The following is a 19199-nucleotide window of genomic DNA, read 5'->3' as shown; positions in this document are numbered from 1 at the left end:
TATTGTACACCGCTCATTTATTTAAAACAAAAACAAACCACATTTGACAACAACAACAAAAAAGTAAAGAAAAAGAGAACCAAAAATGGAGAATAGCCCAAAGTTCTGCTTTTGCGCTGAGGAAATAATATACAACTGCCATGCACGCAACCACGTCACCCAATCCAATGCACTCAGTGACCATATGTTTTCTTGTCAAGGTGTGTGTGTTCTGGGTGACCCCTCAGAGTCAAGGTGCTCCGTCACCCTCAGAGTCAGAGTGCTCAGCTGCATAGTCAGTCATACGACAGCGACAAGCAAACACAACCATCCTCACCTCAAACATGATAATATATAATGGTGGTCTACCGCTGATACTAGATAGCTAAATGACCAAAAAGGAATGTAAATATTCTTATTAACCTGAATTTGATAATGGACTGGGGAAAAAACAACCACCACCAACAGACCATAAAACAAATGAACAACTACAAAAGTAATCCTACATATTCAAAACATATATCAATAAAGACCTTTGTTTATCAACGATCCAGCTCAATAGCTGATACTTTTGTTTACCCGCAAATACAAGTTTTCACGGAAACACTATCAATATCATTCTCTGACAGTCTACCAGCTTCAGAACAAAGATAAGTGATTTTTCTGTGAATTTGATTAATAATTTGTCATCGCGTTACTGTTTCATTTCTGAATTATTAGTAAATTATTGAGAGGGCTCAAAACTCACCGAGCGAGCGGTGCTCGCTCGGGGAATATTACAGAAGGACCTGTAGTTTTCTGCAAAATACAATCTGCTACGCAACAATACCCAGATGCACCCTTCCACCGGCTAAGAGGAGACAACCTGACTAAAATCCCCAATCCCACGGCTTTCATACAGTACCAATGGGATGAATGGCTGTTGGGTTAAACAGTCACTAACTGTATGCAGTCTGGCCTTAGGGCGACACCAGGCTGACGGACTCCACACAGATGGACATCCATTGCTCTTCCCTGATAAGAGGCTCTGTCAGGGCCACCGAATATTTTCCCTCACCACATAGAACACCATTCTATGGATACTGACAAAACCCTGTCTCGCATGCACCTTGGGGGCTGCATAGCACGAGACATAAATTCAGATCCCCAAAACCCCAAAACAGGTGTGGCGAAAGAGGTGGGAAAAGATTGTGCTTAGGTAGAAGAATGACAAAAGGAGAGCGGCTGTCAAAGAAATTCTTTAGAATCGGCAGTTGGAATTGTTCCAGCGCGAGAATGAGAATCTCAACAATTGAGAAACTGGCATATGATTTTGACATTTTATGTCTCCAAGAGACCAGGACAAGTGCAGACAGACCAATATATTTTGAGAATTTCACAGTCTTTCAAAGGAATGAAGGAAGAGGAGTAGCCAGGAAAGGACCATCGTCAGGTAAGCGGCTACCGGATCCTAACCATGCAAAACATTGCTGGAAAGCTCATGGAACACATGATTGCCAGGAAACTTGCATGGGATCTTGAACACAGGCACATTCTCCCTTCAAATCAAGGTGGTTACAGAACAGGCAAGTCCACATGGGAAAATGCAGCTGCTTTTGCATATGAGGTGTATGAAGGATTTCAAAGAAAAAAAGAAACACTAGCAGTAGCAATCGACCTTGAAGATGCCTACAATAAAGTCCAGTTTGCGCACCTCATGGAGCTGCTACTATGGTATGGAGTAAGTTTGACGCTGACAAGATGGATAGCAGCAGCGCTTCAGGAAAGAACCGTCGTCCTACGCCTCGGAGATTGGATGTCTGCACCTTCTAAACTATCCATGGGACTGCCACAAGGGTCTCCGCTCTCTCCTGTTCTCTACAATGTCTACACGAAGGGCCTTGCAGACTTAAACAACAATGGAATAGCTCGGGTGCTTACTCTTGCGGATGATGGCCTGGTCTTCAAAACTTCAAAAGATGCTCAGGAAAGAACTAAAGCCGTCCAGAAACAACTAAACAATATTGCTCAATGGTGCAAAGACACAGGATCTTCCATCAATCCAGCGAAAGCCCAAATGTTGCTGTGCACCCTCAACAACAGAACCACGAGCAAATCACCACCACCTGTGTCATTCGACGGGATTCAGATCGAGAAAACTGAATGCCTACGCTACCTAGGAATACACTTCAACAGGATGCTGACCTTCAGAAAACATACCGAAAATACTATTCTCAAATGCAAAAAGGGCCTTTCAGTCTTAAAAGCAATGGCAACCAAAGGTATTGAACAACACCACCTCTTCCTGCTATACCAATCACACGTTCTCAGTGTGATCGACTATGGACTTGGGCTAACAACACCATCTCAAAGCAACCTCCTAAAATTAGAAAGAGTTCAAAATGAAGCTATGAGGCTGATCCTTGGAACAACAAAACACACGCCCACAGAAACCTGCTTGACCTTCCTTCAGTGCAGGCCAGAAACAAGTTAGAACAGGTTAAGACCAACTTCAAAGCATTAGAAAACCCTCAAAACCCACTGCATGACGCAGTCAAAGAACCAAAAGGCAGCCGTCTAGGACAAGGAAGATCATGGATGGGGCAAGCAGAAGACACAATCCAGCTAGTAGGCCAACTACAAGACCTGAAAGAAACAAAAGAATGGGAGAAAACCCCCGAAAACCTCAACCATCTATTCAACACGGCCATTTCACCCACTCTAGGAAGACATTGTTGGGAATGACCAGAGGGCAAAACTGATGCGGAAGTGAAGCTACTCATAGAAGAAAACAGTAAAGAAGAGGACATCATCATATACACAGATGGCTCAGTCACCAAAGACCAATCCGGTTGGGGATTCACTGCGAAACAAAATGGAAAAACAATTAGGGAAGAGAATGCTGCCTACAAAGTCACAACCTCCAGCCTAACAATGGAAGTTGAAGCTGTGACACAATGAACCTCATACAGAAAATTGAAAACAGAATGGTAAGCCCAGAGTGGCATAAGGCAACGCGCAACTTTCAGATAAAAAAAACTCACATGGTCATACTGCCCGGGACATGCAGGTGTTAAGGGAAATGAGCAAGCTGACAGACTTGCTGATAACGCAACACCAACGAGCGGCCTACATCTAGGAAAATCTGAAATCCTCAGAAAAGTCAAAGAATATCAAAAAGAACAGGTACAACTACAAGGCCATCACACCATCGATCGCCTCAAAGAAATAAAAGCAGAGAGAGGGGGCGGCCGTAAGTCTAACATGAAAGGTAGAGCACGATGCTTTGCAAATCAAACAAATATCGGCATCAGTTCCAAACCAACATTGTGCAAATTTCTTCAAAACGGAACAGAGTCTCTGTGGACTTTTCCAAATACAATAGACTGAGCAACACACTAGACGCCACGTTCTTGGCATGAGATCTTTTCCCATCCCTCTTGCGGCCAATCAGTGGCAGCCTCAGTGTGTGTGTGTATGTGTGTGTTTGTGTGTATGTGTGGGTCTGTGTGTTTGAGTGCGTCTGTGCTTGTCAGGAGAGTTCTGTATGTGTGTGTGTGTGTGTGTGTGTGAGGGGGGGGGGGGGTGCGGGGGGGAGGGGGGTAGAGGATGAGGTATGTGAGAGTATGCATGCCTACACTGTGGGAGCAACGGGATATTGGAACGTGCAGGTGTGTATATATATATTTGTATATATGTGTGGGGGGTTGGGGGTGGGGGATATGGGCGTATGTGTGTGTGCTTGTACAAGTAAGTGTTCATCTGTGTGTGTGTGTGTGCCGTGGAAGCTGCGATACATAGCCTAGAAATGATTGAGTGGAGGAGGGGGGTAGAGGAGGTACAGGGTAATGTGTGTGTGTGTGTGTGTGTGTGTGTGTGTGTGTGTGTTGGGGCTCATGTACGTTTATGTGTATTTGACTGCGCTTTCATATCTGTGAAACTGCATGTTTGGTGCATATCTGTTATGCATGTGTGGGTGTATGTGTGAATGTGTGTCTTCATGTTTTACATTTATTTGCTTATTTATCATCATTGTTGTCTTATTTATTTATTTACTATTATTATTGTCATTATTATTATTATTATTACTACCTTTTTTTATATCAAAATTATTATTTATTTATTTATTTATTTATTTATTTACTTATTTATGTACGCTTATAGTTGACTTCATCAAGTTTTTGCGCCTTATACATATTATTAGTAGTGGTAGTAGTTTTTTTTAAATGTATTTATCTATTATTTATTCACTTTTTTTTTCTTTTTTTTTTCTCAAGGCCTGACTAAGCACGTTGGGTCTGCTGGTCAGGCATCTGCTTGGCAGATGTGGTGTAGCATATATGGATTTGTCCAAACGCAGTGACGCCTCCTTGAGCTACTGAAACAAATTGAAACTCTCTGGGACTGAGGTCACTTGCAAAGTGAGTGTGTCTGATGACCTACCTACCTTCAGACAAAAACCTTCATATCAGAAGCTCATGCACAAAAATTACATACAAAAAAACAAACCAACCAGCAAAGATAATGAAACAGGTGATGCTACTGCTAGACAGAGGACTACAGTATAAGTAGTATTACACAACTATGTTTAGTTGACTGTTTACAGAACGGTTTTTTGCTAAGCTGATATGAACTACAGTATCCTCACCAATAAACAAAACCTATGGCACATTAATAAAGCTATAAGTGTGTGTGTGTGTGTGTGTGTGTGTGTGTGTGTGTGTGTGTGTGTGTGTGTGTAATCAAATGTAGATGAAGCCACCACCACATGTGATGACACACTGTGTCTGAGGTGTGACCTGTAGTGCAGGGAAAAAACAAAGTAATGTGAACCCCCAAGAGAATGCTAGTAAAAGAAGAAGAAAAACCAAGAGCAGGGATGTGTGTCTCTGGCACGTGATCAAAAATCTGCACAAAGCACTGTGACTTCATATCATCTGCCAGGCCAAGTAACTTCTTTTGTCTGTCATACTGAAATCCTCTTTTCAAGGTAATGCAATGGCACCTGTATCAGGTAATAAGCCTACCATGTACAGCCAATACAACCACAAAGAATTTCACACAGGCTAAAACACAACATGCCTTACTACAAACACTAAACTAGTACAATTATTAGGTGCCCAAGACTAGAGTAAATAAGATTAAAAACAAAAAAACAAAAAACAAAAACAAACAAAAGTATTATAAAAAGTGTTTCATATTCAGTGTGAAATGCAGTAAATTTCCGAGTCAAATCAAAATGCACTTCACATGAAACTGTAACTAAATAAAAACATGTACTTCACATGAAATTGTAACTAAATAAAATAACATTAAAAAAATTGACAGTTTTCTTTTTTCTTTTTCTTTTCAAGAAATAAACATAAAATAGACCAACATGATGTGGTCAACTGCGTCTAAAATTATCCAAATATCGTATTCAATTAAAATGTAAATGCACTGCTGTCACCAGTGTCAGATGAAGTAAACCATTTTCTGCATTTTGAAATATACAACAAACATTAATTCAAAATCATTTAATCTCCCAAAGTAATTAATCTAAAATCACTTAACATTCCGAAGTAACCTGATGCATTTCACTAAACACGAAACTGCGAATATCATTATTTACCTTGTCTGAAACAGTTTTTAATACAAGAAAGACAACACTGCATCAATCCAAACAATTATCTACTCTCATTCCTCTCCCCTCTTCTGGAAGGATCCCTTTTACATTCAGTGATTTTTCACCCAGAAGTTATCCTGAAAATGTGTGATTCAAGTCAACTTTAAATCAAAATTGTATAAGAAAATATCATGAATAAAAGCACTAAGCAATGTGAGTAAACAGGAAGTGTTGTTTGTGAATAAATCATTTATGAACATGTGGCACTTTTCAAATCAATAACTATATTTATACTGACTTAAAATTGAAAGACGAACACCCAATACATCATTTTGTTGCTGTTATTGCTGATCAATATGTTTTAAAAACAAAAAATGCAAACAAACTAAAACACAAAATATGCTTATTTATTCATACTGTTACTGTATCGTGAACGTCATTGATATAAAGTATATCAAGCTGTGGTTTTAATACAAAAACTACAATTCTGGTAGTATTGAGTGAGTGGGTTACTGGTCTGTTGGTTAAGAGAGGGAGAGGGAGGGGGGAGGTAGGTCGAGGAAATGTGTGGAAGGTGGGGTGGGATGGAGCATCATTCATACACACGTACACATATCAAGGCTGTGAACGAAGTGAGGAGATGGAACGGAATGCGAACACGTGTTAAAAATCAATAATGAAAAACGAATAAATAACACTGGAGAAAGGAAAAGCGAAAGGAAAAAAATTCATTCTCGAATTTCTGACAGGGCACTGACTGCAGCTATCGCAGCTAGCAGCGATTTCTGTCTCGACCTGTTTTCCACAACGCTCTACTGCCATTTAACTTTGGATACCACCCCCCTTCTTGGAGCTGGCTGGAAAGTAGGTCACCGGCAGGAAAAGGCTCTCCACACCACACAAAGACGGTCGGTCTACCACCATGCTTGCTTCCTCTATTATCCAGTCGGAAACAACACACGCGAGCGGACACGATAAACGTACCATGAAAGATTCTATTTTACTTTTATTTTTTAATTACGCCAGTACTATGGGTTGCGAACATCAACAAAAAGGGGGTTTTGCTCAGTATTTTTTTTAGTACGAACATGACCATAGGAGCAGCAGCTGTATTACTAATTATTCATGTTAAAGCAACACAGCGTATTAGTGTGTGTGTGTGTGTGTGTGTGTGACAGCAGGAGGACGGGCTGGTTGGTGGTGGTGGTGGTGAAGGAATATGGGGTCAGTGGGACAAAAGAGAAAACATGTTGACACACTCTTGCCTCAAGCCTGAATCATTCAAACTGTCACCCAAAGAAAAAGAACAAAACTCAAAGAATGGGACAGAGAACATAACAACAAAGAAATTGGGACATCTTTTTTCCCCATCTTATTTCTTTCCTTCCAATCTTGTTTTGAGAACAAACTTTGTAGCTTTGAACACTGTGCATCCAATACAGTCGGCTGAAAATTGAAGTGGTCCAATTTTTAAGATAGTATAAAATTTAACCAAAGAATGTTATGTGGTTAATTTTAAAAATAATTAGACCACAGAGGGATAGAGGGAGGCATCATTTACATCTAAACATTTATATAGTACATAAATAACTGGGGAATACTGACACATAAATGCAAAACAGCATCCTTTTTGGTTCATACTGTGTACTGCAACAGATGATGGGAAAGTGGGTACACACGTATGTTTGAGCATGAGGACTGGAGTGTTTCATTATCTGTGAAACTTAATGCACATATTGTAGATTTAAAAACCAATTTCATCTGTTACTTTCTACCACTCCCACCCCCCAAAACAATTACCAAAAACAAATTATAAATAAATCACACGCACAGCTTTAGCTGATGATACTGATTTGATTTCAGGCTCACTTCTTAGCATACTATAGTTGATTTTTGTGGCGGACAGGACAATCACAGGGCACTGTGTGTGGGGTAAATATACATCATTACATGTATGTACATTAGTATCAATGTATGTATGTGTGTGTGTGTGTGTGTGTGTGTGTGTGTGTGTGTGTGTGTGTGTGTGTGTGTATGATATCAAGACACCCCCAAAAAAATATTCTTTGTGAAAGAAGCAGAGCAATATCCAGAACATGCATGGATTTTTATCATAATTATATCATTATTTATTCTTTGTTGTTGGGTGACTATCTATCTATATATCTATCTACCTCTATAAACCATATATATATCTGTGTGTGTGTGTGTGTGTGTGTGTGTGTGTGTGTGTGTGTGTGTGTGTGTGTCTTGCACTCTCAGTGTAATGATACACTCTCTCCCTGGGGAGAGCAGCCAAATTTCACACAGAGAAATCTGTTTGACGAAAAGGAGAAATACAAATTATACTAAATACAATTTATGTATCTACCTACATATCTCTCTCTCTCTCTCTCTCTGTGTGTGTGTGTGTGTGTGTGTGTGTGTGTGTTGAATGTATCATGCCCATGGGGACTGACCTGGGCTGCTAGATGCACAAGAATTAAGACTTATTAAGTAATACTACTCTACTGAAGGTCTACATTAGCTGTCACAGTGTCAGCTGATTACAGTGTTCAGCTGATTACAGTGGTAACACATACAAACACCTAATGTACTGTCTAGGTCTTTGTAAATTAATACAACACTGATGTGGCATGAAATTTGTTTTGTTTCTTCTGTGGCTAGACATTTTTGGAAAACTTTGTATTGATCTATGTGTATACATATAATGTGTGTGTGTGTGTGTGTGTGTGTGCGCACTGAGCCAGATTACAAAACAGTAGACATTTCAACAGAATAGGAATGTCCAGACATAATGCCCCCCAATGATTCCAACCTCTGCTTAAATTTTCTGACAGATCAATCACCAAATCCCCTAATTCATTATATCAGTGAGAATTACATCCATATGATATCTTCATCTTCTTTTTCAATCCAATAAAACTGTTCAAATAGTTCAAAACAGTCTGAACAAATATGTGAAAATCATTCCTACTTTTCATAAACACCAAGTGTGCTGAAGGTTGAAATACTGAATCATTTCCAACAGGTTTTGATATTCCACAACCCATTAACCACAAAATGAGGCAGAAAACGTGCCATGAGTCAATGTCCCTGCAAGACCAAACATATAATTGTTAATATGTATCCCTGCTGTGTGACCTTTGGCTTTAGTTATGCACCAGAAATCACTGTCCACAAAGTAAGACCAAATTACTGCTGTGACCTTTTGTCAAGGTCACCTGGAAAGGTCAGTTTTGAAAACTTCATGCAGTGCATCTCTGTTTCAAGTGTATGTCAATTGTTAGACTACTGACTTGTCACTTTCAACTTATTTAAGCACAAAAGCACTGTCAAATCATTTTGACTGCACAAAATGCTGGATGAATTTTAATCATATCCTCTCAGCCTAGTTGTAGTTGTACCCTAGGCCAGAGGTTTATGAAAAATTGCTGGAAATAAATGGACCTGTAGACAGACCAGCATGTGTTAGTGTCATTGGTCTCTCTGACCCTCTTATCAAACAAAAATTGCTAATACACACATACATGTACTAACTGCTCATTGTTAATGGTGTCATATGTGCACTTTCTATAACATTCATCAAAACATTTATCTAACATGCATACACCCAAAATCTTTTTTGGTCACTAAAATCCATTGTAACAATAAATAATAATAAATTATATAGAGAACGTTTGGAGCAGTTTTTTGAAGACTGAACTGATCTATAACAACTATGTAACATTATAAGAATATATGATGATAGAAATAAATCAGAAACTGCATACTGACGCAGTGATCAACTTCACATTCACAAAAAGCATTAATTTCACAGCACTTCCAGCACTGAGTGTGAAAGCAATCAGTACTGAATAAGTACTGGGTTTTCTGAGAGGACTTGCAAGATGTTATCTATACACTATGCTAGGAAGATGGAGAGTCTAATTCATCAGATCAAACAGAAGGGTATTCCCCATTGATTTTACGTAAACTGGGTATTAAAATATGTATTGTATAAATATATATGACTAACATAACATTCCATTCTGAGTATATATTTAACATAACAACATTCTATTTCCACAAATATGACAGATCAACAAAGGCCACAAACACAGTTCATACCCCCTCACCCCCTCTCCAAAAAAAGTAGTATCAGAGTATGATTGAGCAAGATATCTGTGAAATATCAGTGTTATTCTGAGCATAGTAATGATATCAACAACCATTTTCTGAAGTGCTTATGACTGTCTGTGACTGAAACTGACAGCATTTGGCATTTAGAAGAAAAAGAATACACCAGGGCTTCCAGTTTAACATTCAACTTCAAAGGTTGAATCAAGCTTTTCTATAGTTTTTGCACAATCTAAGGGGCATTTAACTTCTTTTTATTGCAGCCCTTATTTTCAAAAGTTTAAGGGTCATCATCACTCTACTTCCATAGTTTCTTGAACCTATTCTAGTTGCACAGTTCAAACTTCAACATTGCAATATTTAATTTTCTCCCTTTTACCTACTCACTCTCTCAAATTCAACTTCAAATACTTCAAGTGCATTCTTGTACATACACGCAGACACACAGGTCACAAAACACACACACAGGTCACAAATCACACACACGCACACACACACACACACACACAATATCTGCATAGTATGAGTTATTTAGTAACATCTTGTACTAGGCAAGTCATAAGACAGTAATCTTTTCTTCTTCTTCTTTTGTAACTGACAGAACTTACAATGTAACAATGTGACAACAAACAGAGACTGTGTAACTGTGGTGTTACAATTATTCTTGAAAGTAATGATTGATACAGCCTTACAAGTCTGTTGAATAATTATCAGTGACATGAGAAAAAATTACAAACACTGAAACATTTCTCTTACTAGTCTTAGCTTCAAGTCCCCAAACAAAACCAAAGACATGTTTAGAAGTTATCACTGTACTTTCAAAGGTTTTGCACCAATGCAAACCAGCCAGCACTACTAAAACAGAATTCACATACTAAGATACTTCATTTTTTTTTTCTAAAACTTTTGACTGAAACACAAGGAAACAGGTCAAATAGGTCAATTGACAATGAATTTGGGATGAAAGGAGATAAAACACAAGGGCAATAATATGGAGACTTCAAACCATCAAAATGAAATATGAAATGGTGAATTTCAAGCACAATATGATCATGATGGAGGTGATTTGGGGTTCTAATACACGATCATCTGCCAGGTTGTTGAACTGTTCAATTTGTCAACATCTTTAAAAATCAGAGCACCTTGTTCTTTCTGTGTGATGCTGCACTAAAGATGATCCAGCAAATTATGCTATGCCATCTCATAAGTCAGCCTTATTTCAACTATATAAATTACAATATTTGAATATATATATTTTGCCGTGGTCAGGAACGGTACACAGATTACTCATATCATTTTCAATATATCAACATAAAGAAGGACATGACTTTCAAGTTTCAGCATGAATTGAAAAGTAGTACAACTCAAGTATGAAAATTTTTAATGTGAACCATTTTAATCACATGTTTTAGTGTTTGAAAATGTTCTCTAATACTTTTATCAACAATTATCATTCTCCTGTTACAAATTACAAATTTACTGTCAAGTTTCACTTCATGTGTTTTAAGAGTTTCATATGCTGGCTTCAAAAACAACACATATGCACTCAAATGGACAATTCAAAGGCTAAAGAAACTTTGAATTCGATTCAAATTGATTTTTCTAAACAATCTGCAGTACAAATTATGTTTTTACTATAAGTACTACTACTAGATGATTAAACATGACATACAACCATAAACTTAAAAAATATTTTTTTAAATCAAATATTTTGAACAGACAAATCCTGGGCACAACATTTTTTCTCTCTCATGTCTGTCTTAGTTTCATATGTAATTAACAATAATAAATTATGCAAAACAAAGACTGAAAAGAACTTCTAAACACAGGATTGTCACAAATTATATAACAGGATTAATTTCTTCTTCAATCTTTGCTAATGAGATCATGGCTAACAGAAGAACAGCAGGAAGGAGAAGGTTTTTAACAAGTTTAGTGGTAAAGTATTCACAGCAGAACTAGAATGAAGAAGTGATAATGGTATAGTGTTAGTTGTTACTTCATAATTTATAATTTGTAAAGAAGAATGATGTCTAGATACTGAGCTAATCTGTCAACAGCAGAAACACAATGGAAGAAACAAACTAAAGTTCCATAAACTGAATATGAATTACACATCTATTTCTGCAGCCTTATTCATTTACAATCACTGAAAAATCATTATAACTTTTGTAAACTAAGTCACTTTTGTCAACTGACATAGGAAGCACTCATACTAGTAACAATTCTTTCTCTTAAAATAATATAATGTCAAAATGAAAAGCACTCATGATGATGCTCTCCCAAATTTAGGAGACCACAATATTACACTTTTATAAGTATGTTACAATATTACACTTCTATAAGTATGTTATTTTTCTAATGTTATGTATTGATATAAGCTGCTTGACAGTTGTGAGAAGAAAACAGAACAAAAAAAAAAAGAAAAGAAAAACAAAATAAAAAATAAATAAATACATTTTGTCATTTGTACTAAAAAATTAACACAACCCAGTGTTGATGTTGGTGTTTTTCACTGCTGCATTGTTGTTGTTTTTAAACAATTTTTGTTGTTGTTGAAAAACAGCATAAGTAAATTCTGTTGAAACAGTGCGTCTAAAACTACAAGAATATCACCACCAGATGATAAATTTCACTGTTCTGCACTAGGAATATTCGCTGTAAAAAGTTCTTGTGTGTGAACAGCTTCTTACTGTCCTTTGCATTTATTCATTCATTTATTCATTTATACAGCGTACTGGTTTAAGCTTCAATCAAAACAAAACACACACAAAATCTTCTGCAGAGTAACAAATGCCTACACAGGAGTCTTGCATCATGAGATCAGTCGCCACTTTCGTTTAATAAGTGATCCGTTCAAAACAGTCAAAGAACTCGAAGCGGACAACATAATTTGTGACAACAAAATCTTAAAATAATTTCATACATACAAAAAACGTTTCTTATGTCTTTTTACAACTTAAATGTTATAAAAGAGATTTTTAAAAATAACAATTATGAATGAATAAGAATGCATTCCCGATTCCGTCTGACCACGTTTCTGCCAGCATGCAAAAAAGGATGACGTAAACACAACACAGCTGTTAACTACGAGACCATTTCGTTTTAACGAAATAAATAACGGCTAACGAACATGTGCATAAATTTGCTATCAACTTAAATTCAAGCGCTTAAAACAAAGAGAAAAATATCAAAAACGTACCGAAAAGTCAAAGCTTGTTTGGTCCCTGTTCGAAACAGCACGTACGACTCCTGATCTCCAATCCCACTCAGAAATTCTATTTATTTTTGGCTTTAACGGGCTTCTAACAGATAGAAACCGTTTGCCAACAATTTCTTCTCTACTCTTGTATGCCATTGTTGATTTCAAGTATCCATGTTGAAGCCAGGGCGAGAATTACTCCGTAAAAACCACAGACAAGGTTTCCCTGGAATGTCTCTCTCGCTTTAGCACGATTACGGTGGAGGAAGAAGACGGGTTCAGCATTCATTTGACACTGGTAGGTCATAAGGTCGTCATTGATTTGTTCCTACGCGGGCACAAAAGTAGTTCTGCATTGTTTCAGTTCTTATGTCCAGTAATATGAATGTTTTTACATTAATTATATGTTTCCTCACCAGAAAATATTATTTGGTTAAAAATTACTATTTCAAACACAATTATTAGCCTACAGATATTGTGTCAGTTTCAAAAGTGAAAAAACTAAGTTGTGGCATGCAAAACATGCACACCAAGCAACTGAACTGCTTGCTCAATAATGCACACTTTTATGTTTAACTTTCATTCATTTTAGTACCATCGAACATAAATTGAGTTTTTTAATCATGGTTTTTTTGTTTAACATTAATTTTCAGGTAAAATGAGACTTTTTTTGCCGGGACATGAATCGCCAGCTCTCTTGTTTTGGTCACATGACACATATGTGACGTCAGAACAATGGCTGCCTCTATCGTCGACAGCTGATGTTTGTTTAAAAAATGTTGGATTATCCTTTTTTCGACTGTTGATTTCACCAGTTAACTGATATTCACATTCAGAAATGGTTTCTGCAATTATATCACGACTAGTTATGTAAGTATATTTTTGTAGTATGCCTATTTTTGAGGTTTTCATCATGATTTGTGAATAGCCTCGAGTTGAGGAAATCATGACAAGACTTAATCATAAAGATTTGGTTTCAGACATCGATCATCTTGGCAGATCTGATGATTGCTTTTCATCAGCACGTGTGTGTATGTATTTCTGCAATTTAAACGCATGGCAAGCGATGAGTTGCATTGCAAATGTACTTAGGTGGGAAACTAGTTCAACAGATTTTTTCAGTGCCATTTTGTAATATATTAATTTTGTCACACATACAATGATCAGAAGACCATCTCCTTGAGAAAACAAAAATAACTAAAGTATAGTGATTCTTCATCGTCATATTATGTTCATCAAAGTGAAAGCTTGTCAAAATATGTATAACCCAGCCAATCCAAGTGAAACGGTAACCTTACACAATTATTTTTAATTTTCTTTCATGATGAGGTCAACTGTTTAGTTTTCTTTAGTTCATTAACTTCATAGAATACATTTTACCAGCAAAAGCAACAATAACAGCAAAAACCCTGCCTAAATTCCATGCATCTTAGCAGAAGCAGATTAAATATATTAATCTTTTAAAGGAATTATACATCAAGGAAAATGTTTCTCAATTTGCACAGTTATTTACTAGAATTATAATTTGATTGTTCTCAGAGACTCTGTTTCACTCGATAAATTAAGAAGAGCAAGATAAGATATAAAGTGGGTTGAGCATGTTGTTGATTATTGGCCCTTGAATCAGCAACCCAGATATGGCTGTGGATGGTTTTCATTGCAGAGAACTGCAGTTTTATTTTACTTTTTAGGTGCCATTGAATGATGTCATTACTTTTCTCTCAAGGCCTGACGAAGCGCATTGGGTTTATTCTGCTGGTCAGGCATCTGCTTGGCAGATGTGGTGTAACATATATGGATTTGTCCGAACGCAGTGACGCTTTCTTGAGCTACTGAAACTGAAACTTTACTGAGTTCAATTGTTTACCATGTCAGCATTGTTGAATTATGTATCACATCAGTATTGTTGAATGATCTTTTGATCGTTGTCATGACCACAGTAGCTTTGTATATTATATGTTCATGATTTTATTATACATTTTTAATGGAGTGGTCTGGATTTTTGGTCAACTAAGTTATTTGTCTCTCATTCTCTTAAAGGTTTTTTCCAATTCAAAGACTGTGCCAGTGGTGGGGGCCGAAAAATGAAGTGATGAATGATCTGTGGTGAAGATATGTCATGATGATCATTTCTTCTTCTTCTCCCTCATTTGGGTGCCACACAGAAATGTTCACCTGATTCCTCCAGACCTGTTTTGTTTGTGAATCAAAGCTGGGTCTTTGTATTTGGTTTTCCTGACCATTCTGCAATGTTTTCAGTCCATGATTTTTTCTTTCTTCCCCTACATCTCTTTTCCCTGAATAGTTCCTCAGAGGATTTTAGCAAGGCCATTTATTGAATTGATTCAAACTTGAAATCTGGCCATACCATCAGCAGATCTTGATATGGTCCAATATGCTGCTTGATGGTTTGGCATACTTTTTCATTGGTGATGTAATAAGTAGAGAACTGTTCAGTATCTTCTGATAGAGCCTCATTTCTGTGGCTTGATTTTTTTTTTTTTTTTTTTAATTTTTTTTTTTACCGTATCCGCCCTGAGGGTCAAATGTCTCACATGCATACAGGACGATGATTATGCCAGTGCACATAGGAGCTTCATCTTGTGTTTCACTTTCATCTTATAGCTCTAGATGTTCCTGTCCTTCCATATTGGTTTCAGTCTGGACAGTGTTGATCATTTTGTCGTTTACCCAAGAGCATTTCTGGTTTGGATCCTTCATTGCTGATGCTGGATTCCAGGTACTAGTAGGTGAACTGGTAGACAGTTCCTAACTTCTGTCCCTGGACAATTATATCAGCAATGATGGTGGTGGTGTGGCTGGCTATCAACTTGGTCTTTTCAGCGCTAATTTCCATCAGTGCATGCCATATCTTGATGCTTCATCTATTTTTTTTCACAAGCTGGGTAAGTTCTTGCTCACTGCCTGTCAAGCGTCTGCAAAGTGACAGTTCAAGATGGTTCTCTCCCCAGTTCTCATTATGCTGACATGATCATCAAGCACATCAGTCTTGATGGGTTCCAGAAATTTGTTGAAAAGCTTAGGAGACAGAAGGCAGTCCTGGTGGACTCCAGCTGAAGTATGGAACCACTCTTCAGTGGCACTCTGTGTGAGTTCCACATTCGCTTTGGAGTATGGTTGCTGAATGGTGTTGATAAGCTTTTGCCAAGTGTTACTGTTAGTTTTTGACTCACATGTGAAAACAAAGTGAGTCGGTGTTATAAGCCGGTGTTTGGTTCTGTGTGTGTGTGTGTGTGTGTATGTCCGTGGTAAACTTTAATTAACATTGCCATTTTCTGTGGAAATACTTTGCCAATACCAAATTTGGCTTAAACATGGTATGAAAAAAATCTTCACAGTCATACCAATAAAAGCTCGTAAGTCTCCCGAATTAAGCTGTATTTCCAGATCATCAAAGGATTATTTCATTGAGATTCGTTCCGAAATACAAATTCTGGACAGAACACATACAATGATACTCTAACTACACCATCGATGTGTTTACTGCACACAAATATTTTAAAGTGGACACTGTATTAACTGGAATGAACATAAATGAAAAATTAAATCAGTCGTTCTCTCAGCCCATTGTAGACTGGTTCATGCAGATCTAGAGATCTACCTTGTGTTGTGATGTGCTTGAAGTGATGGCAATGTCTCCTTTACCGCTGAAATAAAAGAAAAATCTAGATATATACTAAAATTAAACACACAAAAAACATGCTTTGGACGGTGTTATTACGTCCAATACAATGACGTTTATTTTTCCCATGAAGAAGAAAACGACAACATTGCTTTAGATACTAAATTTAGGCATGTGACGTCAGATGCGCTGCAGCAGTGGGGATTAGTCACCTTGCTTCAGAACTGAACATGCAAGGTTTGATCCCACTCGCATGCCTTTTTTTCTTTTTTTCTTCCAAGCTTGTTTTTTTTTCCTATCATATTTAATGAATACATTATACAGAACACTTTTAAACAGTTTTTTATCACTTTTTTTCTCCACATGATTCCTTTCCTGGATAAAGCATGAAGCACAAGTGAGTCGTGAAGGTTTTGCCTCTTGTTTTTTTTTTAAAATATTTTACTGTGGCCCATTGAGTTTGCTGCCAGACTGTCAATTGCTTTCTTGATTTCAATGAAGATGTGGTTGAATTCTGTCTTGTGTTAAAGGTGTTTAGTGCAAAGGGTATACAGGTTCAAGATCTGTTCAGTGGTACTTCTGCCTTTGTGGAATACAGCTTGTTCTTTAGCAATTATGGTATCTGCTTGCAGCTGTAATCTACTCGAATGATTTTTTTTTTTTTTGCATTTCTGTGCTAGCATGGCTGATCAGACTGATGGTACATTAATTCTGGCAGTGTTGGAGATGACAATGTCAGCACTTGGTGAAACATGTATTGTGAATGCCAACCTATTGTCATTTAGAAAGTTCTACATGTGACTGGCCATCCATTAACTGCCAGCGTAGTTGTTCATTATCATATAGTGTATACCATGATGAATTATGTTTAGCACAGGTCAGTATTAGCATGTGATCAACATGCATCCGCCCATACCCACAAGCACAGAAATAGGGCTAAGACACACAATAAGGGGGAGGAGGGGGCAAGCATTGTATATATTGCATACCAATACCTTATTAACAGTTAATGAGTTATGTTATACATATTTTTCCCAGCAAGTTTGCATTCATCAGTTAGTGTCATTCATGTTCATGTACACAGTCTATGTCTATGTATACATGACATGTGGTGTGTATGTCGTGTGCAAGTCACTTTGGGAGGGAGTTATTAAGACCACCAGCTGACTGAACTCCAGAACAGGAGGGAAATTACCGGTTATGAAAACTGATCCAGATGACAATTAAGAAATGAAGGGGAACTGAAAGGTGCTGCTCCAAGTGATGGTTCAGAAGAGGATGGTCACAGTGGCAATTTCTGCTCCAAATTATAGATAGGAAATGGAGGGTAACTAGCAGCTCCTGTTCCAAATGATAGTTCAGAAGTTTGTGTTTCAGTTTCTCAAGAAGGCGTCACAGCATTCAGACAAATCAATATGCGCTACACCATATCTGCTAGGCTGATTCCTGACAGCAGCATAACTCAGCAGGCTTGTCAGGCCATGAGTGCATGCTTTTTGACATTTGTGGTCTATCAGAGTGGATTTCTTGTACAGAATTTTGCCAGAGGACAACACTTTTGTTGCCATGGGTTCATTTTCAGTGCACCAAATGTTTGCTGCACACAATTCAGGACCTTGATTTATTGTCTAATCAGAAAGACTAGATGCTCAGTTTGATTTCCCAGTCAAACAGGGTAGAAAGGGCAAAAACAGGATTTAAACCCGGACCCTCATGGACACTGTTTTGGCAGATATGCAACTTAACCATTCTGACATCTTCCTCCAGTTCAGAAATTCAAGGTAATTGGCAGTTCCTGCTTCAAATGATAGTTTAGAAATGGGGGGTAACTGGCTGCTCCTGCTTCAAATGATAGATCATAAATCAAGGATAACTGGCAACTCCTGCTCTAAATGATAGTTCATAAATCGAGTGTAACTTTCAGAAATCAAACGTAACTGGCAATTTCGATACTGGTGATAGTCCAGAAATGGACGGAAATCGGGGAAAACTTCAATAGTTCAAGATCATGTCTCTTATTCAAACTGACAATGCAGAAATTTGGTGAAACTGAAAGTGAACACACACACACACACACACACACACACACACATGCACACATCATTTTGTTAAAAATAACATGCTTCTCTTTTCAAAGAATTACATAATAAAGTGTACTGTTGAGGTTAAGCATTTGTTTATTAGCAAGATAGAACACATCTGTAATGAAACATCATCAACTTAACATCAAAGTTCAAAGTACCCATGAGAATTGGGACAGTGATTGAGAGCATGAACACAGAACAGTACTGATGTTGGAGGTCAAGGTCACACATAGCACTAGCATGTCAGAACTGACATTGAAGCCATTCTCCATTAGACATACACATTGATTGATCAGATAGCATGGACTCCAATGAAGTTCAAGGTCATGGATAAAAAGATTTACGGGTTTTTTATTTTGCATATGTATGTAGAACATGCCCTGACCTCCCAGTGGCCATAAAGCCTACCCCATAGGAACCTCCTCCCCTTCTTCACTCCTCACTTCTATCCTCCCCTCCATACTTCTGAATTCTATTCTATACGTTATTGTGTATACATCTATGATCTACTACAAGTACACACAATGATAAATGCAGACTTGCATGAACTGGTTTCCCTGATTCTGTTTTCCCTTTGAAGACAAGTGT

At 37.6% G+C, this 19199-nt stretch overlaps 2 protein-coding genes across 4 annotated transcripts in view; one reads left to right on the top strand and one right to left on the bottom strand.

Annotated features, from left to right (window-relative positions):
* The window catches only part of LOC143293640 (uncharacterized), a 115871-nt gene extending 102748 nt beyond the window's left edge, over window positions 1–13123 (bottom strand). For both annotated transcript variants that reach the window (XM_076604747.1, XM_076604748.1), the window contains exon 1: window positions 12885–13123. In XM_076604747.1, the coding sequence (XP_076460862.1) occupies window positions 12885–13040 (156 nt within the window). In that variant the 5' untranslated portion in view covers window positions 13041–13123. The remainder of the gene's footprint in view (window positions 1–12884) is intronic.
* Window positions 13124–13619: 496 nt separating this feature from the next.
* LOC143293639 (receptor expression-enhancing protein 1-like) overlaps window positions 13620–19199 on the top strand; it is a 58713-nt gene continuing 53133 nt past the window's right edge. For both annotated transcript variants that reach the window (XM_076604746.1, XM_076604745.1), the window contains exon 1: window positions 13620–13754. In XM_076604746.1, coding sequence (XP_076460861.1) covers window positions 13723–13754 — 32 coding nt within the window. In that variant the 5' untranslated portion in view covers window positions 13620–13722. The remainder of the gene's footprint in view (window positions 13755–19199) is intronic.

Source organism: Babylonia areolata, chromosome 19 (genome assembly GCF_041734735.1).
Source record: "Babylonia areolata isolate BAREFJ2019XMU chromosome 19, ASM4173473v1, whole genome shotgun sequence".
In the NCBI taxonomy this organism is placed as follows: domain Eukaryota; kingdom Metazoa; phylum Mollusca; class Gastropoda; order Neogastropoda; family Buccinidae; genus Babylonia; species Babylonia areolata.
Note: the sequence above shows the minus strand (reverse complement) of the source record. Positions and strands in the feature narration are given on the sequence as shown.